General features: G+C 41.4%; 1 protein-coding gene across 1 annotated transcript in view; it reads right to left on the bottom strand.

Moving 5' to 3' along the window:
* Nucleotides 1-24803, bottom strand: part of COL6A3 (collagen type VI alpha 3 chain) — a 261122-nt gene that overhangs the window by 89141 nt on the left and 147178 nt on the right. The window contains exons 19-24 of the mRNA XM_078681366.1: nt 20891-20935; nt 20164-20217; nt 19807-19869; nt 4243-4308; nt 2498-2551; nt 1040-1075 (exon numbers count right to left, since the gene is read on the bottom strand). Coding sequence (XP_078537492.1) covers nt 1040-1075; nt 2498-2551; nt 4243-4308; nt 19807-19869; nt 20164-20217; nt 20891-20935 — 318 coding nt within the window. The remainder of the gene's footprint in view (nt 1-1039; nt 1076-2497; nt 2552-4242; nt 4309-19806; nt 19870-20163; nt 20218-20890; nt 20936-24803) is intronic.

Below are 24803 nucleotides of genomic sequence, written 5' to 3'. Positions count from 1 at the left end.
CCTTTGAATAGTGTGCCTGTTGATATTTGGGGTTCAATATTCCCAGCCGACACTTCTGGGCCCTAGTCCTGGTGCTGCCTTATGCAGTCTTTTGCAGTGCAAGTATCTGAACTTATTGCAAATTTTAAACATAGACTGCATCTCTGGTGTAGATGTTGCATATCCCTCCCTTGAAAACTCAGTAATGATTTATAATTTATGGTGCTCATACGCTATTATCACATCCGCTCCCAAAATGTGTCTCAGCCACATCCGGGATGAACCGTTGTCCTTTGCCCAATCTAAAGCACACATCTTTAACTTCAATAACATTGTATAAAGATAGATAAAATTCTTTTTTCAGACTGACTGCAGACCAACATAATTGAGTGCCATTGTTGTATACTTTGGGTTTCTGTGTATAACGTGTGCTCCACTATTTATGTGTGCTTTATTGCAAGTTTTGTGTGTATAGCAGGCCTCGAGTCCATGTTCACCTGGACTGAAGGCCCTCCAAGTTAATCTGTGGAAGGGAGGGTTTGAGATATAAGGTGAAGAGTGTATTGGAGTCTCTGGTAAGTGTGCATGTGCAGAGACAGAGAAGGGCCACCATGTTAGCTGGGTTTATAATTACAACCATAGAGTTAAAGGTTTTAAATCACTGGACCTGAGAATGATCGAGAGGAATGATCCCATTTCCCCCAAAACTATAATATTGTTTGAAAGATGTCAAATGTTCTATGATTTCCTACATATTTGCTGGAAATCATCGAAACAAATAGGCATACGTATGAATTGACACAATTTAAGTGCACCATGAAGGGCTTTTATCAGAGCCCCTGACTCAGTCGCTCATCAGTTACAGGACCCACAGATCCATGACTTGGAAGGCCCATCAAGGGTAGAGCCTTCCCATGCATAGTTTTCCTATGAATGGCCCTCACCTACTCCAGCCCGACTGGATCGTGAGCCACCTGCCATACTTTTAATGACCTACGTTGTGTTGTTTAGTTGAATAAAAGAATCTCATGTCCACTCGAAATATTGAATTGATACTTACTTTAACTCCCAGTGGTCCTCGTCGACCAACCCCGCCCTGGTAAACAGAAAGAAGAAATCACAATATTGATATTAGGCCGGGTGCTAACTGTGTCTGTTCAAGTTCTGAAAATGTAATTACTAAGCTCTTCCTTTATTCTGTGGTCTGTTGTTTTGTTCTCTAATATTTTCCTTTACTGTCCATCTCCCTAGTGTATTCCCTTTTCAATTTATTTTTCCTTTCTATTCCTTAATTTCCTTATTGTTTTATTACTTCCCTAATAGAATATGTTTATACTCTCACATCTTTTTTCTTTCACAACCCCTTACTTTAATTACTTTACTCCATTATGCAATATTTTATCCCTAATCCATACACAGCACCCCAAAGACTTACTATAGTACATCACCCTTACTTTAGTACCCAAAGCCCCTAACCGTTCTCTGTAGCCCGTGCTTCAGTCTCAGTGTCTTTCACAATTCCCATATTTGTTTGTATTAATCGCAAAAGCCTGATTTCATTTTTCTGGCTTTCTCTTTTACAAATGATTACCTTATTTCTCACATTCCTTCTTGTATTGTTTTCTTTGTACTTTCTCTCTCCTGCCCTCTCCCTCTTCATCCACTTTTCTTCGACCGCCTTTCTCCCCATCTCTTCCTTTCTTCTTCACCACTCTGGCCTTCTTTCTAATTAACTCCCTCTCGCCCTGCTTATTTCCTTACTTTCCTCCTCCCTACCTTTAAGTGTTCTTTCTTTCCTTCCCCTTCTTTAAATTTCTCCTTCCAGCTTCATCTTCCTTCTTTTCACCCATTCTTCCTTCTTCAATCTTTCTTTCACTCCTTCTTCCCTCCCTCATTGTTCTTATATTCCATGTTTCTTTTGATCATCTCTTATTACTTCTCTCCTACCTTACCCCATACTTTCATCCATTCTTCCATCCATCTTCCTTCCTCCTTTCCTACCACATTTCTTCATTTTCATTCCTCCTTTCTTTATTGATTCTTCTTTAATTCATTCCTTCATTCCTCTCTTTCCTGTTTTCTTCTTCCCATCCACCTTTCTTTTCTTTCCACTCTATCTTTCTTCCTTTGTTCCTCTAATCACTCACTCTGTCCTAACTACATCCCTTCCTCACTTCCATCCTAATGAGAAACAGCATGAGGGGTGGTTCTACAAAGGAAAATTAACCTCTTCCCATAAGGTTTGGAGCCAAGTTAAATGCACACAGATTCACCTCTCTCTTTTGTACATACGTTGTTTTATCGTCCTTTTTGTAGCATGCTAGGACATCATTTACCTATTGTTATGGGAAATATTAGTTGTGATACCCAGGTAATGACACACAGTATCCCTCAATTTGCCCTCATTGAGAGGATATCTGTCTCCTAGTGATCATTTTCATTCATCGTCCAATTCAGATATTTCCATGAATATCATCTACCTATCATGGACTTATATCCTGAATAATAGAGTACTCACATTCTTTCCCGGTGCACCAGCTGGGCCCGCCTGCCCATCAACGCCTGGTTCTCCCTGGAGAACAGAAAAGCAGCAGTGAGACAATGAGTGTTTACATGCAGGTGGCAGCTAAAGCCCTGCTTGAACTGGAGGAGCAGATCATGCACATACCCTGTCTCATCCTGAGCTAAGGAATGATCTTGTAAAGCTCTTTAGCCAAACACATTGTCTGCTTGTAACACCATAGACCCTGCATATACCCAGTTTATGCTTCTTTGAGTTCTCATGCATAAAGGTGCCAATTTCACGTTTTCTTAGGCTTTAGTTACTGATTTTGCCTGCACTGCATTACTCTGTGTCACTCCTTACACCTCATGCCATGACCTCTAGCTTTCAAATAGCTCTTACGCTTGCTGAAACAACAGCTTCCTGTAGCATATGTATGCCTTGTCACGACTTAAATGTTTCTGCCAATTTGCAATATAATTTCTGTCCTGTGGTGTAGACACATTAAACATATTCAGACTCTCTTTACATGGATTATATATTAAATTATGCACTCATTTGAATATCTTTCCCTTGATTGTCTGCATTCACCCTTTGTTTATGCGTTCGCCAAACTTGGACTGGACACAATGGCCAAGTATGGTCTTTTGAACTGAGCCTTACTCCATTCGTGAGGCCACTGAACTGGGCACACAATATCAGAAGAGGCACCTACAACTGCAAGATACTCCAGATGAAGGTTCGTCATGTGGAGTGCAGCAGAAACCAGAGACTGTGTGCCCTGCTTCAAAATGGGGACCATTGAAGGCATCCTGCATGGAATCATACCAGCCTTTCCTTGGGCCTAACAATCACATTCCCTTCCCCACTAATCAGGGACCCAGGTGTGATGGAGACACACGTCTTCTTCCAAATGACTGTTTTAAGCTTTATGAATATCTGGCGTAGATTTGAATATTTTTTTAACAGAATTAATGCAAATATTAGAATTATGCAATAACAAGTTACCTTCCAATAGTCATAACCTGTAGAAAACAAACCTGCTCAGTCATTTGGGTCATCCTCTCTCCTTACAATTAGACAGCTGCTTGTTTAATGAACATAGGACGATTTTTTGAATATTTACAAGGAGAATGCATAAAGTATGCAGTGTTTCTAAAATGTAGTGATAAGGAAGCCAAGGCAAGATTTAAAGATGGCTGCCTAATCTTTGTCACAGGAAAGGATTTTTTGCAGGGCGAGTAGGCACATTGTAAAATAGGCCCCTTCAGAGATGGCACTTCCCCCTTCTCTGCAGATATAGGTTGGATGACATATTTTTAAAGAGGAATGGCATTGGTAAATACTGTGTTTTAACTACAATTACTTAAGGGAGATAAGATGATGTCTGGGGATAATAAGCATTTGTATCTTGCTTGACACCCTTCCTGGCACATTTTGCAATGAGTCTTGTTATTACCCTGCTACGGATCAGCATTGAAAAAATGCACCTCCTGGCTCCTGGAAGAAGACTGATCCCATTGGATTTTGTCTTCCTTCCAATATACTCATTACGTAATAATGAAAGGGTGTACATGACATGAACTCTATGTTGCTGAACAGTATATACCAACATATTACAGGATCTTCTGCCAGGATTGTGTAATTGGCATGGCATTTGATGAGGTTGGCAAAAAGGCAGTGAAGAATGACCATGGTGGCACAATGGGGCTCTGTTACAATATTTGTAAGAGATAGGAGGATGTCAATGGATACTTTACCAATGGACCGATTTCACCCTTTGGCCCTCGGGTTCCTCGCTGAGTGTTATCTGTCCCAGGCTCACCCTAAGAAAAATAAAAGCAAGTAGAAACTGTTATGAACATGTTTTGGGGTAGGCACAACATCTCAGAAATCAAGGACAGATTCAGCACTCAAACTGTACAGAGGAACAAGAGTGCAAGTCACCTACCTGTCACAGTAATTCCCCAGCAAGGGTATTTGTGTCACAGTCATAAACAGTAGAATTGCTACCAGCAGTCTGGCCAAATCTGGATCACCTTTACTTTTTTTAAATGTTATTCCTTAAACATTTCAGTTGTAAACAAGTTTCTTCAAATCACAAAGTGAACAAAATATACACTTTACACAGAATGTTAATCAGAAAATAGGTTTTTCCATTTTAGACTTTTTTAGGATCGTTGAGTATGCACCAACCCTTAATGATGCTAATACAGAAAGCCATTTAGTTTGTTGAACCTGCTCACCAATGACAACTATGCCCCAAACAGCGAGCAAGAGAGCATTTCCTATAATTCGTGGGAGAATACCCAAGCTTGAGAACCAGCACTAAAAATAAGTAACTTTTCCTTCTGTAGCAAGGAATCCTGAATTATTGGCTGCAAAACATACTTGATAGCATTCAATGCTCAACAAGGAGCCAGATTGCAAGGTTGAGTTGATTGGGATCTGGGTGTGTTATCTCTCCATGGTTCTGAGTAAGAAGTTTGGGTGAGAAGTGTAGCTTTTGATGTGGTACTACAGATAGTTCCAACAGAGTTGTGAACCATGGTTGTCTTGCCCATGTTGGAGCAACTAGGATCATTGTGAGGGAGTGTTGTTTGAGTTTCTTCACTACTACCGGAATGAGTGAGTGAGGCGGAAAAGCGTAAGCAAATTTGCCTGACCAATTCATCCATAGTGCATTGCCTTTGGACAATGGGTGTGGATACCTGGACGCGAAGTTTGGATATTTTGCATTTAGTTGTGTGGCAAACAGATCTATTTCTGGGTGTTCCCACATGTGAAAGAATGGAAGAAGAACTTGAGGATGAAGTTCCCATTCGTGGATCTGTTGTGCCACCCCCTTTTGTAGTGCTTGACGGCTGAGCAGATCCGCTATTTGATTGTGTACACCTGGTAGATGTTCTGCAAGGAGGCATATTGTTTGTAGAATGGCCCATCTCCATATGCTTTGAGCTAGGTGTGATAGCTGTAGGGAGTGTGTACCCCTTGCTTTTGAATGTAATACATTGCTGGCATGTTGTCTGTACAAATCAGGACAGCTTTGCCTAGAAGGTGCAGTTGAAAAGATTTCAACGCTAGTAAGATTGCTAACAATTCCAGGTAGTTGATGTGAAATTGTTTTTGTTGGGGGGTCCATATACCTTGAATAGTATGGATTTGAAGATGAGCTCCCAGCCGGTGAGTGATGCATCTGTTGTTAGCACTATCTGTGGGACTGGCTTGAGGAACGACCGCCCTTTGGAAAGGTTTTGTGTGTTCCACCATTGCAGAGAGCGATGGGTACCACCAACACCAGATCTGTTAGCTGACCTTGAGCCTGGTTCCACTGATGTGCTAGTTACTCTTGCAGTGGACGCATTTGTAGTCTTGCATGAGGAAGGAGAAGGATCAAAAGGCCATTATCCCTAGTAGTTGCATGAACACTCACACTGGTAATGAGTTTTGTGGCTGAAATTTTTTATTTAGCTAGTATTTGACTAGCTGTTATCCTGACTTGATTGGGATATGCTAGGGCTGTTGAAATATTTAGTGTGGCTCCTAGATATTGTTGTATTGTGGACAGTTGGAGATGGGATTTGTCCAGATTTAGGGGCTCATTAGGATTGCGGTTTTTCCGCATCCTCTGGGCCGGCGAAATCCACCGCCGGCCCGGAGGATGCGGAAAAACCGCAGCGGACCCACCAAAGACCCACCGCCACATTAGGATGGCTGGTGGGTCCTGGTTTCCGTCCGCAGCTTTTCCGCCGCGGTTGGCTTACAACCGCGGCGGAAAAGCTGTAATATGGTGACGGTGTCTCTCAGACACCGTCCACCATATTAGGATGCACAGAAAGAAATGCTTTTACACGGCGGATATTCCGCCGTGTAAAAGCATACGGTGCTTCACTGCGGGGGCCCGTTGCGGGCCCCCTGGGTGAAGGGGGTGTGGGGGGTGCACATGGGGGGTACCTATGGTACCCCCCTGCATATGTATGCAGCAAGCGGCAGGCACCGCGCGGTGCCTGCTGCTTGCTGCATACATATGCAATGTATGCTTTTTTAACATTGCGGCGGGTGCAGCTTGAAGCTGCACCCGCCGCAATGTTAAATATCCAGGATGTGACCGCCAGGGTGGCGGTCACATCCTAATTTGCACGGAGGGACCGCCGCAGCCCATGCGGACGGTCCCTCCTACTCTAGGGTGGCGGACGGACACAAGTCCGTCCGCCATCCTAATGAGCCCCTTACTGTGAATCCCAGACTGTGAAGCAGTTGTATTGTACTGATTGTGTGTTGAACACAGCTGTTGTGGGATTTTGCTTTTATTAGCCAGTCGTCCAAATAAGGGAAGACATGAATTTGCTGTCTTCTCAAATGTACTGCAACCACTGCGAGGAACTTGGTGAAAACCCTGGGTGCCATGGTGAATCCGAATGGTAGAACTTTGAACTGTTAGTGTTGCCATTTACCACAAACCTGAGATATTTCCTGTGAGCGGGATGAATGGGAATGTGGAAGTAGGTGTCTTTCAGATCTAGAGTGGAGAGAAAGTCGCCTTGCTGAAGTAGTGGAAGAACCTGTCGTAACGTGACCATGTGGAAGTGGTTTGATTGGATGTAGAAGTTGAGCAGTCTGAGGTCTAATATTTGCTTGAGAGAGCCATCCTTTTTTGGAATTAGAAAATTAAGGGACTAAGCGCCTGTTCCTTGATGATATCTGGTTCCATTGCATGTTTTTGTAATAGTGCCACGACTTCTTGTTTGAGAAGCGTTAGATGTTCTGATGACGTTGGACGCTGTTTAGGAGGTATTTTGGGAGGAGTAGAAGTGAGTTCCAGGCAATAACCATACTGGATAATTTGTCTTACCCACTTGTCTGTTGTGATGGAACTCCAGACAGGCAGGAACTATGAAAGGTGTCCCCCGACAGGAGTGGGATGATCGGGGGAAGCGCAGGGAAGTCACTGTTTGGTACTAGGGGAGCTGCGGGTGTTAGTACCCTAGCCTCTGCCCTTGTTGTTGTTCTCCCTATAACCTCCTCTATTGTATCCTCTGGAAATGGAGCCTTGGTTCGTACTTTTGTAGGATGAGAAGGTTGTTCTGTTGTATTTGTTTTGGAGCCTGCTCTATAAAAGGAACGCTAAAAGGAGCCTCTGTTAGAAGGTGACTGTAAAGCTCCCATAGACTTGGCAGACTCTGTGTCCTTTTTTATTTTTTCTAGGAATGTGTCCACTGCAGGGCCAAAGAGGTGCTCCTGGTCAAAAGGTTGATTAAGAATGGTATTTTGTACCTCTTGTTTAAACCCAGATACTCTGAGCCAGGCATGTCTACGTAGCAAAACACTGGTATTTATTGAGCGGGACGCGGTGTCTGCTGCATCTAGCGTGCATTTTATGGATGTATTGGTGATTAGTATTGTTTTGTTTACATTTCCTTGAACTTAAGTAAAGAAAAAATACAGTTTAGGAAAAAAAAGTTATTTAACTATAAAAATTGTTTTCTATTGTTGCCATTATTCATAGATGAACAATAAACATAGTTGAAAATGGCCTGTGGTCCTAGAATGGTATTCATTCAGTGGCATATTCACATAATTGAAAAGCACTCAGACTTCAACCAATCAGGCGACTGCACTAGCAACTAAAGGCCACTATAGCTTAGATTTTCAATGCACAAAAGGAAGGAAATCAACCAGTAAGACTCTGATAGGGGAAGAAAGAGGGCTGCATGTGAATGTATGAAAAATACCAATGACGGAGAAGGAAAATGTTATTTACCCTGTAAGCATCTGTTCATGACAAGGAGTGCTGTAGATTCACAATCTGTGCATACTCTTGCCATCTAGTGTTTGGCCCAGAAGTGTTCAAGGTGTTTTTTTTAAAAGAAATTTTCTCAAGTTACAAGGATGTGTGATTCCATCTCTTGTTGGTAATGCGCATGTTTATTGGGTCCATTGTTAGATTGCTTTCCACACGGTTGATGCAATCCCCAAAAAAAAGAAATCCCCATTCAAGAGATGTAAGAAGGTATGATAACTGCAACAGCCAGAGGCTTACGGGGATGCGGGTGGGCGCATGTGAATACACAGCACTACATGCCTTCGATAGATGCTTATAGGGTAAGTAACATTTTCTGCTTGAGGTATATGTGGCAATAAATACACAACTGTGCATAGACTATAAAGCAGCCCTCCCATAAGCAGTGGCTAGCCTTTGAGTGTTGCAGTAGATTGAAATAGCGTACGGAGTACAGCCTGGCCAACATTGTCTCATTGGAGTGCTAGTGGATCCACGCCATAGTATTTTGTGAAATTGTGTGGTGTTGACCAAGGAGCTGCTTTATAGATGTCAGCTTCCGGCTCGGAAGTGGGTATTCCGGCCCGTGGTGGAGATTTAGCCATGGCCGAAATCTCCACCTCTGGCCCGGAAGCTCCGCCTCCGGCCCGGAAGCTCTGCCTCTGAGCCGGAAGCTCCGCCTCCGGGCCAGAATCTCCGGCCCGAGTGCGGACTTAAAGTTAGTAGTCGTAAATCCATTCTTTGAATACCACAAGTAGTAAGTGCATTCTGTGAATACAAAAAGTAGTAAGATTAGGATTTTGTCTTAAGTTAATTCTGTGAATCGGGCCCTAAGTAACAAGGAGCCAGGCTGTGAGGTTTAAGTATTGCAGATTGGAAAGGAGAGTTTGGCCTCCCCGCTTGGATAGGAGTGCTCAATTTATCTTAAGGGTCAATGGTGGTGTGCTTGAAAGTTGTACTAGTTCTTCGTACCAGTACTGCCTGAGCTGTGCTGGAGTGAACATAATTATTTTGCATAGCTCCCTTTTTGTCTTGCCAAGTACCCTCGAGGCCAGAGGAAACAGCACAAATGTTTATGCAAAGATGATAGACAAATTCATCTAAAACCCTCTGAGTCCTTTATGGGAAATACTTTCTGGCAAAGAGCCATAATTCCTATTCTACCCTATTGCAAACAGACCTATTTGAGGGTGATGCCAGGAATCACGCATTTGCTGTAGCTAATCCTGATGTGTACTCCCACTTGGAACACTCGTAGAGGGCATGGCTTAAGGCCTCTGCCTGGTTGCTTTGCATTCCAGGGAGATGTTCTACTGATGTTGTTGGCTATCGCCTCATCCAATAACTGTTGTTTCTCTTCCGATAAGCCATGAGATCTCTCCCAGCACTGCTCTGAGATGTAGTGCATGGATATTGGAGTTGTACACCCTGATCAAGATACAGGCGTTTCCGAGACATGGGATAAAGGTGTGGAAGCTCAGGTGGATTGCACAAAATTCAAAGACGTTTATGTGCAGACTTGCCACTGTTTCCCATAATTTTCATCACCTCATCCGTCACCAGAATATTTGGATGGTGCAGATGTTAAGAGAGGAGACCCTTAAACAAATTTTGTGACATCCACCACCATAATCGATGTGCGACTGCAACCCTGTCCTCTCATAAACCATCAGCGTGTCACCACTGGGAATCCAATTCTTGCTGATTTTTTTGCACCTGAAGTCTACAATGGGTAGTCAGAGGGATGCAGGAAGACATGTGCCCCACAGAGATTTGTACTAATTAAATGGCACTGGTGAGAAGTCTGAGACAGATGTAGCTAACTTCACCAGCTTTGTCCGTCTTTCTCTCGAGGGAATGTATTTTCTTGGAAGGTGTTGAGGAATGCCCCTAGGAAGATAAGAGTGTTTGCAGGGGCTGGAGATGATTTTGCCTCATTTGGAGTTACTTCAAGGAAACAATGACACTGTATCCTTAATGCATGTTCTTGTTCTCCTGCTGTGGAACATTTTATAAAACAATTGTCCAAATACAGAAATACCAAGCACCTGTCTTGTGGATAGGCATGTAAAAATAGGTATTCTGAAGGTTCAGTGATGTCAGGAAATTCCCTCTGCAATGTACCCACTCAGAAGGGCTGGCTTAGCAGGAATCTGTTCAAGACCCAAAAATCCAGGATGGATCTACAACTACCTGTATTATTTTACCAAAAAGAACCTGAAGCAAAAGCCTAGATATTTTTGTCTTTTCAGGACTGTTTTTTTTTTAGAATATGTAACGTTACAATGCAATGATTTACATCGGGGTACGTTACATCGCAGTTATTAAAACATAAGTCGTTACAACGACTTGCGCTGGAGGGCGCTGGACTTAGGAATAGTGTGATTAACTATTCCATCTCCAGGCTACGTAATAGTAGGGAAGGTGTTGGAATAGTACATCATACTATTCCTTAGTGTATGGCACCATCCAGCGCAAGTCGTTGTAACGACTTGCGTTGTAATGACCGGAATGTAAATGTATCGCGGTGTAATGACCGCGTTGTAAAGGTCGTTCGCTTTTTTTTAAATTTCACCCTGTATTAGTAGACTGAAGAACTTCTGTTGAAACAAGTCCAGGTGGTGATGGATCACCCAAACTGGCAGGTGGTTGGGTGGCTTTTGTATAAACCCCAGGGCATGCCCATTGTGGAGGATCTGCAGAACCATTCACTCCTCCTCTTTAGTATCTTGGTTGTAGGCACGCAACCCACCTCACCATTTCTGTGAATTTTTGTTGTTGGATTATTTTAGCAATCTTGTGTAACCCTGGTCATTGTAGTGCTATTGGTATCATCTGTATTGCTGATTTTGGGAGCGACCTTCAAGTAGCCACTTCTGAGGGATAGAGTTTACCAAGAACCTTAAAATCCAGAATATGCAAACCTAGAGTGCCTCAATGGACCATGCTCTATTGGTATCTATCCCAATTCCTTGAAGAGCTTCATAAAAATTCTAAAGTATCTGACCATCAAACTGCAGTCCTATGACTTTAATCTACACTTCAGGCTTAAAGCATGCCATCTGTAGCCATCCTTGCCACTGAAGAACCACTCTCCTGCCCGTTGATCGGATCCTACATTGGCTATGTCCATCGCCACATCTTTGGCCACTGCTTTTTTTTTTTTTTATTATTTTTTTATTATTTTCAGTGGCAGAGGCATACATAACACAGGGATGAGAAAAGAAGAACCGCATAAAAACATAAAAAAAACTGTAACAGTCATTCACATAATTGCTAATAGTTGCTAATACATCGTTGACAGAGCCTGATAAAGAATTAAAAGAAAAAAGAAAAAAAAATAAGCCAATAGAATATATGAGATACAGATAGAAAATATCCCTTTTTTTTACAGATGTGACCATCAAAAAGAAGAAAAAAAAATAAATAAATTAGATCCAGTTATCAATAGGTGACCACAATTTCCTGGCAAATATCTTCTTTCTGTGGCCTTTCAATTTATACACTGCTTTGTCCATTCTATATACATTTAGTAGCTTTCCCAACCATTGCTCAAATGATGGTGGGTCAGCATCGAGCCATCTTGAGGTAATACAGAAACGGTAGATAGACATTGCAATAAACAGAAAATGTTCTTGATCAACAGATAGACTCTCGGGAGGAACATATAAACCAAAAATAATCAGAGATGGACATAGCTTGATATTAGCATTAAGCAAATTAGTCAAAAACTTTTCTATCCTATCTATATATACAAATAATTTAAGACAACCAAAAAACATATGACACGAGTCTGCTGCTAAAATACCACATCGACTACAGTTAGAACCTTTCATGGCTTTCCATTTGGCCAGTTTTGCAGGCGTATAATAGAGATCTAAAGATGCCATATAATGTTGGCTTTTAAGGGAACTGTTGATTAATGTTTTATTGCTGATCTCAAACGCCCTTGCCATATCTATCCCCTCTATGCCCAATTTCCTTTCCCATTTCTGGGCTTGTTGGTCAAGATCATCATGTAGCCTGTCAGCCATTGACTGATAGATTGTACCAATACGGCTATTCCTCCTACCGCTCTCCATAACAATATTGGTCTCCATTTCGTCACTATGTAAGAGATTTTTTTTTTCCAGAAAACTACGAATTTGTAGATATTTAAAAAATTCGTTTCTCGAGAGACCAAATATATCTTCAAGTTCAGTGAAAGACATTAAAGCCCCATTTTGGTACAATTGTCCAATTGAATGGATCTGTCCTAAACAAAATCGAATCGTAGAGATATCTTGCAGGGTGCCAGATGCCGAGATATGACAACAGATGGGTGTATAAAAATTATATTTTGGAATTATCCGTAAAGCTTTATTAATTTGTCTCCATACCAAAAAAGCAGAAAGTAAAACCTTAAATTTCGTTTTCTTATAGTAGCTGGGCTCCATAAATATTAATAGACATTGGCGCACATGAGCTCCCATAAGCATTTCGAAAATGGATGGTGACAAAAAAATCTCACTGACATGATCATGGAATAATAGAACCTTAATTGATTTAAGAGTTATGGCCCAGTAGTACATTCTAAAATTCGGGACTCCCAGCCCACCACGACCTTGCGGTAAAATACACCATTTTAAAGATCTTCTTGAGCGACGGTACCCCCAAAGGAATCTGGACAACATCCTGTCTATTTTATTAAAGAGAAACATAGAAAAAAAGAGCGGTATGGTTCGAAAAAAATAAAGGAATTTTGGAAAAATCAACATCTTGATAACATTAGCCCGTCCAAATAAGGATAGATGTAAATTATTTATCCTTTCCAGGGTTCTATTAGAAGATATAAGTAATGGATCCAAATTTAATCCGACGATGTCATCGACTTTGGATGATATAGTTACACCAAGGTATGTAGCGGTATCATTTATCGGAATATCAATCGGAGTCCCAGTTTTAGAATGCACAATTTGGGTTTTTGAAATGTTTAATTTATATCCAGAAAATTTTCCAAATTCACTGGCAATTTCTATTATTTTAGGTAGGGCAGAAGAAGAATCAGGGGTTACAATAGCCACATCGTCTGCGTAGGCTAGAACTTTGTGGTCAATCTCATGGAGTCGGACAGGTAAAATACCAGGTTCTGTAGTTAATCTGTTCAAATAAGGTTCTAGGTAAAGTGCAAATAAAAGTGGAGAGCAGGGGCACCCTTGCCTAGTCCCCCTAGTGATTGAAAATGGGCTAGAGATATCCGTGCCAACTCTTATTACGCCCTTTGCATTTGAGTAGAGTGACTGTACAGCTTGAATAAATTGTAGTGGAAAGCCCTTCCATTTTAGCACAGACCAGAGGAACCCCCAATCGACTCTGTCAAACGCTTTTTCAGCATCAAGTAGTATAACTCCGATTGGGGATTCCTTTGTCTGAGCCCAGTCCAATAGTGCAATGACACGTTTGACATGATCTGTGGTGTCCCTGTGTTTAATAAACCCATGTTGGGTATTGGAGACCAAGCCCGGCATCACATCGTTTAGTCTATTTGCGAGAATTTTTGAATAAATTTTGCTGTCAGCTGTGATCAGGGAAATGGGCCGATACGAGCCTAATTCTTTTGGATCCTTATTCTTTTTAACAAAGACGACTATAGTGGCCATAGACCAGGAGTCGGGAGCTTTGTCTTGGAATGCTAAATTAAAAATTTTAAGCAGCTCTGGTTTCAACAAAAATCTAAATGTCCGATAAAATTCAAGAGGGATCTGGTCAGGCCCCATAGCTTTGCCAGCTGCTAAACTTATAATAGCCCCTTCAATCTCTTCCCAGCTTATTGACCTGGCAAACGAGTCTATATCCTCCGTACTCAGAGAAAGTTGATTAGTAGACTTAAAGTAATCTAAGGGATTAAGAGTCTTGTCAACTTCATTATTGAGATCGTTATAGAGCATTTTATAGAAACCATGAAATGCCTCTAATATGCCTTCCCTACTTTCGTGAAGGACTCCATTTAGATCCTTAACACACTGTATTTCGTTGTAAGACGATTTTTGTCGTAGACGCTGTGCTAAAATTTTTCCTGTACGTTCGCTAAATTCGTACCGTTCCGTTTTGTGTTGTTTGAATTTTGCAGCTACTTCCTCAGCGATGTGTATACGGAGGCCTGACCGTTCAATAGTTAATCTTGTTTGTACATCTTCTACATTAGCATTATTTTTGCATGCGATAGATAAGTCCAGCTCGATCTGCCTAATCTTATTTAACCTATCCCTAAAATCTATTTGATTTTTTTTTCTCTTATAATTTGCAAAGCTGATCGTCTCACCCCGTACAATGGACTTAAAGGAGTCCCAAACTATTTGTGGGGAGGCGGTATCATTATTTATTAGAAAGTAATCTTTAATGATCTTGACCATGAATTGGAGATATTCTTCATCTAATAATAGATTTCTTTGGAATGACCAGGATCTAGTGGAGTTTGGGCTATCAATAGAAAATTGTATCTCAGCGATTATGGGATTATGGTCGGAAATGACTTGTGGCAGTATCTCGATGCGAATTTTCTCCAGAAAAATTGAGGATGCGAAAAAATAATCTAGACGAACAAATTTATGATAAGGAGTAGAGAAGAAAGTATATCCAGGATCGTTATAATGAAATTTATTCCAGACATCAGTTAACCCATTACTTAATACCAGGTCTCTAAGCGCTTTATAAGTTTTGACCTTTCGGCCCAGATATCTCTGCTCTGATCTAATATTCCAGTCAGCTGGGATGTGTATATTTAAGTCTCCACACATAATAATCGGTTCTGTCCAGGTAGATAGCTCTGTATTCATAGTGTTAAACAATTCGGCATCATCCAAATTAGGTCCGTAGATACAACATAAAGTAAATTTACAGCTTCCGATTTTCAACTCAGCCAGTCCCCATCTACCCCATTTGTCAGAAAGTGTTTTTAAACATTTCCCTACTCCTTTACGCATACAGATTGCTACGCCCCTTTTAATACCCATTTGTTTGGAAGTAATCAAAACTTCCAGTCCCAAATTATTCAGAAGAGAACGCTTATCCCATGAAATATGGGTTTCCTGTATGCATAACAGATCGATATTCAGCGCCTGGAGCATTGTTCGAAACATAGCAATTTTCTTTAAGGCGTTAAGGCCATTAATATTGATAGTACATATTTTCACCTTTTTATACATAACAAAAGTAATAAAGAAAAATTATCGATCAACATCACAAATATTTGTTCTTTAACGATATCATTTAAATGCCTTATAATCATCCCTGTGTTGAACACCTCTGCCTTACACCCCCACCACCAACCCTTACCCTTGCCCACCCCCACCCTTAACCCCTGAACCCCTCCCCCCACCCTCCCCGCTATATGAGGCACAGGAACTATCAGTTCCTAAAGCGTATGGGTGCCGTGTCCCTGACCCATGGCGCCCTTACTAAAGAAAAGAAGAAAAAAAAAGAAGAGAAGAAAAAGAAAGGAGAAAAAACGAAAGAAGAAGCGAACGAAGAAGATTCAGAAAAGTTCAAAAAGCAGAGAGGAGAATATAAAGATTACGAAATGTAATACTCCTGCATTTGAATAACCGTTAAGCAAAATAATTGTTACGGCCAAATCCTATAATTTTCAAAATATACATTGAAATTCTTCTTATTATTTAGAGGGATTCCAAATACTCTTTAGCTTTGATGGTAGAAATAAATTATTTTGTTTGGCCCTTATATATAGTCTTTAGTTTTGCAGGACCCTGCAAAAATACAGTTACCTCCTTCTTCTGAAAGTCAGGAATTAGTTGCTTCAGTTGCCACCGTTGAGCCACAGTGGCCTGGCAGTAATCTGGTCTCACAAAGAATTGACAACCTAGACCATCCGCTTTCTTATCTGGTCTAGCGTTTACAAATATCGCTTCACGGGCAAGGAAATTATTAAATGATACCAAAATGGCCCTGGGAAAATTTTCTTGACCTTGCCGTGGTTTCCTTGTTGTAAACGGAAATCTATGTGCTCGTTGTACTTCCCGAGCCCAATCCCAATCAGTAATCTCAGGAAAAGCATTGCTTAATAAATTAATGATAAACTTCCTCGGGTCTCCTCCTTCTTTGTTTTCGGGGATCCCCAGAAAACGCAGGTTGTTTCTACGTGCCTGATTTTCCAAACTGGCTAGTTTATCGGATAAGTCATCCTTTTGTACTTTAAAGTCTCCAACCTCTTGTCTTTGAGCCATGCATTCTTCTTCAAGCACCGATATCCTGGCCTCTGCTTCCGTGACCCTGTCAGCTGTCTCTGAGCATATTTTAATCGCACGCCTTACTGCGTTTTTAACTTTGGCACATGTCAGTTGCGTGCGTTGATTCTCTGCCTTGCTCTCTGCTCTATGACACATCATGGTATCAAAAATTGTTTTCAATGTGATCTCACCATTGTTCTCTTGCTGTGAGATATGATCATGTATACCATTGTGATTAGACCCCGGGATATCATTAACCACTGAAGCATTCGTATCATTTAGTGGGTTAGAGGCAGCCTCTTGGCTCATGACATGAGAAGATCTCTTCTTTCTCCGTTTTTTTTTTATAGTGGTTACCAGGTTAGAATTGTTAGGACTCAGGCTAATCTCACCCTCAGAAGATGGACTCTCAACACTGAGGTCTGCCCAGTCTTTATTCGCTTCGTCAGATGAAAGCTCTGATAGTGAATAAAATTTTTCAGAAAGCTCTTGATTGTGCTCTTGAATATGCTCTTGATTGTGCTGCTGCACAATAATCTCTTTTGCATTTCGTGTTTCATTTGAGGCTTCGTTTAGATATAGTGCCAGCGATGGAAGCGAGCATGCTCTATTCGTAATTGCACCTCCCAAAGTTGGAACTACAGGTCCCATGATACCCTTCCTTGATAAGTCAGTTGGGGTCTGAGTGGGCGCTGAAGGGCTGAACTGATTGTCACCGGCTACAGAGAGTTGATTAGTGGCCTGAGCTGCAGTTATATCAATTATATCAGTACTTCGGTTATCATTATCAATTATTTTCTTTTTTGCAGCATGCTTTTCAAATAAGTCTGGCAAAGTCTGTGATGCTGGGCTTTTTAATCCTAGTACTTCATTAGATTTAGTAATAGCCCCTTTATTAGCGTTCTTACCCTGTTTGGTGGTTTTTTTCCCAGGGATCAATAGCGCTGGTTCTGCCATCTCAGTCTCCTCGTTCTCTTGCCCCACGTTATTAGGTTCAAGCCCAAATCCAGTTTTTCTGTTGCTGCGTGTGGCAATACAAGATGGAAGTGGCGTCCTCTTTTTTTTCCGTGAGCCGCCTCTGCCGGGAAAAACGTGGTTCTGTGTCCAGCACAGGCAAAGTGTAGCACGCCACAGCGGAGACCGCCGATTAAACTCTAAGAAGTTTAGCAACATTCGTAGCTCCGCCTAGTACAAGGATAATTTGCAGCAAATTACTGTAGCTGTGTGTTTGTAAATAATTATTTCCTCTCCTCTCTGTTTTTTTTTTTTCTGCGAAGACGTTTTATTCTCCACGTTTCTGTGGTTTTTAATAACTCATCCGCCAAGCACTTTCCCCTCTGCTGGAAATCCGCTCGAGGGAAGAGATCAGTGCCTCCCCACCATCGCGGAGCCTCCCCCGTAATCAGGAAATGAGGAGAACGCCGTTTTCAGGTCGCGCGGGCTCCGCCTTCCGTCTATGAGCAGCCCAGCCCAGCCCGAGCAGCCCGAGCAGTCCAGCCCGGCCCGACCCGGTCGGCAACCACAGCAGGAACCAGAGATGCCGGCAGCCACTCGTCACTATTTCCACAGCCTTGCCAGGTAAACAAAATAAAGCTCGTTTAGCTGCAGCCATCCATAGCAGCGCGAAATAGCAAAATTTCTCCTTCTTTAACGAAAAAACGGTAGGACGCCAGGAGCGAGGGAGCAAGCTGATTACACAGCCTTCCCCACGGCAGCCATCTTGCCTCTCCCATCTTTGGCCACTGCTGATGACTTAGTTCCTTGTCTCAAAATAGACCTTGCCACATCATGTTTGTAATCTGGGCACTGGTCTAACATTGGATGGATGTTAATCCACATTTTGGTAGTCATACCAGTCCAGAATGGCCAAGGAGTTTGCTGCGTTTACGGTTGTTGCACTCATGACATTCATTCTTCTACCAAGAGCATCTACACATCTGTCTACTTGTAGGTGTAGAAGTGACAGATGGGATTTTGTTATCTTTGCTGCACCCCTGCTATCACTAAATCAGAACTATGATGACAGGTAGGCAAGCAAGTGTTGAGTTCAGGTTTCTGTATTTCTTGTCCATCGGCTAGACTACATTCGGAACTGTGGGTGGAGTCTTGATCAGCTTCCTTCACACTATCCTGCCACAGAAAACGTAGGATGGGAATGAACTTCATAGATTTAATAGGTTGTTTCTGAAAACCATCGCAGAATCACTGTTGCTCTGCTGAAACCATATCTGATGAAAATGTCCTCGCTGCTCTCTCCAAAAGTGCATAGAACTTTGGGATTTCATCTGCAGGTGGAATGGTTTGCATCAATATGTTCTGATCATTCTGTCACTGACATCTTGCAGACTGTTGTGCCGTGATCTTCTTCTTCTTGTTCTCCACCATCTTAATCCATATCCTCTTCCATCTGCTGAATTCTCTCTTTCACATTCCTCATCCTCGCTGTGATCATCAACAATGTTTGCGGGCCAAAACTGTAATGGTGTTTCAGAAACAGGCTTGTGGTGATGTTATGTTATGTTGTGTTATGTTATGTTATGAGTGTGAGTTAGTCAGCGCCTTCCTTAATGGAAATGTTTGATTTGCAAAGTAGAAGGTGACATAGTCACATATAATTGAGCAGTGGTATCCAGTGCACAAGGATACTCTGGCAAAAGGGGCCTGAGTTACTTGATAAAAAATTACACAGACACAATGATCTCCTAAAGAGCAAGGGTCCTCGGGGACATGACAAAAATTACCAGACCTCTGAGATGCTTTAAGTGGAGGGACTAAAGCAGATGAAATTACTTTCGCAGAGGGGAACACAAGAGAATTTACAGAATAGCGGGTTACTCATGTGAAAATTGCCATAGTCTTCTTGACAAAATCAGTCCATATTGGGCCTGAGGCTACATCCGAGGATGTTAACAGGTCCGTTTATTATAGAAAAATAGGTTCAAAGGTTGTATAATGATCTGTTTTCAAAGTCTGCAGGACAACTTTCTTCAAAGACTGTCAGGGTAGCATATTTCAAAGGCTGGCTGAAGAGTCTCACTTAAAATAATGAGTGTAGTTCTTCTCTAAGGCTGCATATAGGCCATACCCAAAGACTATATATCAATCTTACCCACAGGTTCAATGACAATCTGTTTGTTTGAAGGCGTTAATCAAATGTATCAAATATTTCCGCTCAAAGATTATCCAAGGACCTTATTCAGAGACAGTGTTCTTCATAAAAGCTGCACTTGGACCTTGGACCTTTAACATTACTCAAGTGTTAACTTAAAAATTCTAGGCAATATTTAACGAATCCTAAAACTTTCACGACTCTTACTCACCGAGTCACCTCGAAGTCCAGCATCTCCTCGCTCTCCTCTGTCTCCTTTCACTCCTTTATCACCCTTGGAAATAAGCAAAAAATGATAAGCCATCAACAAAAGCATGCTGCGTTGCAGAAAGTTGGGTATTCAATACCCCACATTCCCCAGGTACCATACACTGATTTATGTTGCACATCATGTTTTCATTGACACTGGTCTAATACAACAAGGTAAATTCTAGACAGTAAAAGAACATAACTTCCTTAAAAAAACAATTATTATTACCTCTGAGTGATTTTTTATTTTACAATAAAACCAAATATTTTCTCACCACTGGAATAACAGTTATTCTGTTTACCGGGAACTGTAACTCACCCGTCCACCAGCATCGCCTCTCTCTCCAGATGGGCCTGGAATTCCCTTGTCTCCCTGAAAAAGAAATAGATTGTAACTTAAAAACAGTAGCATGCCTAAACTATCCATCTACAATACATTTACAAGATTTGTGACATTCTGCACGTTCAAACTATGGAGCCCTTACATTCTTGCATCCTGTTTAAGAAAGGGTCTGGAATTCATATATAGCTTCATGCCTTTAATGTCATTATGGAGGTATAGATATTCAGTGAGTGTTACCAGCAGCGAAATTAGGCCATCCCTGTTATATTTTTTGTGTATGCCATAGTTGGGTGGTCATTTAGGCAGAAGTATCTGAAAAACAGAAAGCCCTAGCAACAGTCTAAAGTCTTGGTGCAGAACATCTTATATTTTATCCCAAAGTTATTTTGATTTAAAAAACAATTTAAAAACATCAGGAGGTGGCACATTTTCTCTGATTCCAACTAACTATGGGTATGTTTCAAGGTTTACACAATTTCAATTCAAAATATACCTGGTGCAATTGTCTGCACTCCGATCTAGCAGAAGAAATGGGCCATCTAACACACTGTACTAAATACACTCTTGAATACTTTACTATGATGAAGCAATACATTTCCATGCTTGTCCCAAACTTGCTGCATTAAAGATCTGGACACAGTGCAATCATTTGTACCTTGCTGATTCACTTAAAAACATTTACAAGAAAGAGCACCATACTTACATCTTCACCATCAATACCATCAAGTCCAAGTTCTCCCAATTCACCCTGTTAAACAACAAAAGCTTAATTAGCAACTTTAAAACACAATAAATAGCAAAATATACTGTCCCTGGGCAAAGAAACACACATCAACCACTGTTAAAAGCGAATTGAATCTTGGCTAATCAGCAGTATCCATGCAGTTAAGTCGGAGTGTTGAGAGCTATTACATCAGCTTCTAAAATCTGCTTCAATGTTTATTGGTGGTCATTGATGACCATAAACGGTGTTAAGCTAAAGCTTTCTATCCCTAAAGGACTTTAGGGAAAGGGTTTTTAGGGTTCTGGGAGGAGTGTAGTTTAGGGCTCAGGGATGAGTGTCCTTTAGCTGTGGTGAGAGTTGTTTTATTGTTCAGGATGGGTAACGTTTTCCGTAGAAAGGGCTTTTAGGGTAGGCGATGGGTGGTGTTTAGGGGTCAGGGATGAGTGGAGTTTAGGGGTCAGGGATGAGTGGAGTTTTGGCGTGGTAAGGGACTTTTAGGGGGCAGGGAAGGTGTGTTTAGGGGTTGTAAGAGGTAAGAGATGAACGGTGTTTAGGGTTATGCAAATTAAAAGCATCAAAAATAATTGTTTGACAATCTAAAATATAGCAAACCAAATAATGTTCCCTGAAGTAAAGCACTGAATTCCTACAACAAAAATGTTTCTGAAAGTAAACCTGCAACTATTACATTTACACCATAAAAAAGCATGCAAAAGTCAATTGCAAAAAAAAAGACATTCTTTGAATTACTTTCTATGAAATGGTAAATTCTATTCATCCTGAAAATTTCAATTAACAGTTTAGTTGAAATGGTTTCTCGGTAATGGTATTTCAAGAAATAGTTTTTCTATGAAAGCACACGTGTCAAAGAATATGCAACCACGGTATCAAGTCTACCAATATGTGGCAGGCAAGAAATCACCAGCATATTATGTTGACCAAATGTGCTTAAGTTATTACAACATGGTATGACCATAACATCATGAATTACAAGTAGTGACAACAGAACTAAGGCAAACCAGGAGTGGCCAGAATCCTCAGAACGTGAAACTGTCACCTAAAAAGGGCATCTTGGCGGACTACTAAACATAGACCCATTCAGACATGTACGAACTTTAGAGTTTATAGAGCCAGGTCTTCAAGGCTTTCCTAAAAGCATAGAGATTGCTAATAGAACAAATATAGTCCAGCATACTGTTCCAAACCCAAGCCGCCAGTACAAAAAATTATCTACCACCAAAGCAAGCTTTCTTAAATTTAGAAACTTTGAGCAAATTGATATTCTCAGAAGGTAATAGTATTGTTAGAAAATAGTGTTGCAGCTTATGTCAAAGCGGAGGGGGACCAGTGAGATGAAAAGATGTTTGTTCTATGCACAGAGCCTTACACTTTGTACACTTGGCCATGAGGAGCCAGTTAAGAAAATCCGAAGCCGCTGATGTAAAGGAAAAGCTTGGCCGGGATAGAGCAAGTTTTGCAGCCCCTGCTTTTATGTGATGGAGACATTGTACTAGAAATCTAGGACGTCATATTCAAGTCTCCTTAAGATAATACTTTGCACCACAAGTGGGCAGTGATGCATTTGCAGCAGAGGTAGAAGTTTACAGGGTACCCTCATTAGCCCAAAACAAGCAGAGAATAGCTTATCATCATGAGTGGTGAGAGATAGATATTATCCATGCAAACTCCCAGATTTCGAACGGTGACACTGTAATCTGATCTAAACTATCCTCCAGTGGCCAAAATATTGCTGCTAAAGGGTTGAAAAGAGACCCTGAAAAACGATTTATTAACCCCAGTCTTTTCTCCATTAAACTTAAGGGAGTTATCTCCAAGCCATTATGAGACATCTTGCATGCATTCATGGAAAGCAGCCATTGGAGAACATGAGGTACAATCCAAAGTGAGGGTTAGTTGAGCGAAGTCAGCATAATTCAAAAATGTTGGGCCATAAGATCTGATTAATGTGGCCAGTGGTCTTAAATATAAATTAAATATAACAAAATTTGAGAGCCCCCCTCCTGCAAAGTTCACAGTGGGGGCCACCATCCCCGGCCCCTCACCTATCAATTTTGCTGATAGGGGCCTCCTGGAGCTGGGGGTCCCCCATCGTGGGCTGGAAGGGCTTTTTGACATCACTGTGTGGCACTCCCTGTTTAACTGCTTTAAAAGCAGAGCAAGACGGGTCCAAATGAACTGCTGGTGTTCTGACTATCAAGAAAAAAGCCAGCCATTGCTGAACGTTTCCTTTTACCCCTATTTCTGACAAACTGGTAGATAGCACATCATGACTGACAGTGTCAAACACAGCAGATAGGTCAAGTAGTACCATAAGTCCCTGATGACCCTTGTCTGTTGCAGTTATGTAGATCATCTAATGCACTAACCAAGGCTCCTTCCATTTCATTTCATGAAGAGGGCGAAACCCAAGCTGACCCCCATCTAGTAAGTTGTGTTCTTCCAGAAAACTAGAGAGTAGATTGTGGACATACTTTTCCAGAACTTTAATGGGAAAGGGCAGAAGAAAAATTGTCCTACAATAACGCAGCACTGCAAGATTGGCCAGTTTCTTTCTCAATAAAAGGAGCACTAGTGCATATTTCCCCTCTACGGGCAGAGCAGCTGTCTGCAGGAACTGAGTGGAAATTGCAGCTAATGGTCCAGCCACATAGGTGGACAACAGTTTCCAGATTATGGAGTGTAGAGGATCCAACGGAGAGACAGATTAAATGAATAAGCATAGAGTAAGATCAGAAGGAGGACACACATGCAGACGAAAAGGTCATATCCTGGTCACTCATAAATGCTCATCGGTGTCCTATGATGTGATATCCTATGTATAACCTGGATACCAATGGGTGTCCATTTGGATCATGACAACTTTTTATACACAGGTGTTCACAATTTAAAGTTTGAATAGTGGAACCCTCGAAGGACCAACACTTTAATAAGGGGAATCTGATACAGAAATCTGTTTCAATGGCTTGAACACTTTCCATGCCTGGAGTGAGTCAAGGCAAAGTTGTCCATTGGAGTTCAATGTAAACAGTTAATCTTTTCTTTGAACTTAATGGCAAAGGTACATTTAAGGATGAAGGGGCTTTTTAAGAGATTGGCAGACAAGATTCTCTCCCACAAACATGGCAGAGTAACGTGACCGCCAAACTGAAGGTTCAGTCACTCTATTTAGAGTCGAACGAACAGTCATGTTTCCACCAGCAGTGCCTAAGACTGATGGCAAGACATATCTCAGGCCATCAATTTAATTATCTCAGGCCATCCACTCTATTTCCAGCAGATGGTCTGACGTACTTTCATGATTGCCAAGAAAAGAGTATCGGTCCCAAACAGAAAAAAAAAAAATGATCTCCACAACAAGGAAGAAAACCCTCAGGGTGTCATAGCCATTATTTTTTTTAATTTACATAAACAAACACCACCTTTGGGAGTTTGCTTTTGAAAAATAAAAGTTTTTTCTGAGTAGGTGGTTCCATGAATCTTGGCAGTCCCTATGCAATTTTAACAATACCTTCAGAGGATCCAACTTAGCAAGGGCTCATCTCAAGGCACAGAGATCTTTGCCAAGCAGGTGGATAATTTAAAACATGGCAGGCTGCAGTCACCAGGGTAGCTGAGTACAGGCCTCCGCTGCCCTGGCAGAACAGAGAACAGCCCGCCAAATTCTAAATGAGGTCCTAAATTACTTGGTTTAATCAATGTTGTTGAGAAGGCACTAAATGAAATTTTGGATGAATGGTCAAACATATTTGCACATGTTTTAAACATTTATAGAGTTAGAATTTCATTACACTGTCACAATATGGGATACAATTAACTTGGAGGCTCAGTTGTGAAAGGATGATCATGGTCACCAGTGATTCTGTGTCTCAAC

Source organism: Lissotriton helveticus, chromosome 3_1 (assembly GCF_964261635.1).
Source record: "Lissotriton helveticus chromosome 3_1, aLisHel1.1, whole genome shotgun sequence".
NCBI lineage: Eukaryota > Metazoa > Chordata > Amphibia > Caudata > Salamandridae > Lissotriton > Lissotriton helveticus.
The sequence above is the reverse complement of the archived record's forward strand: the minus strand, read 5'-3'. Positions and strand labels throughout refer to the sequence as shown.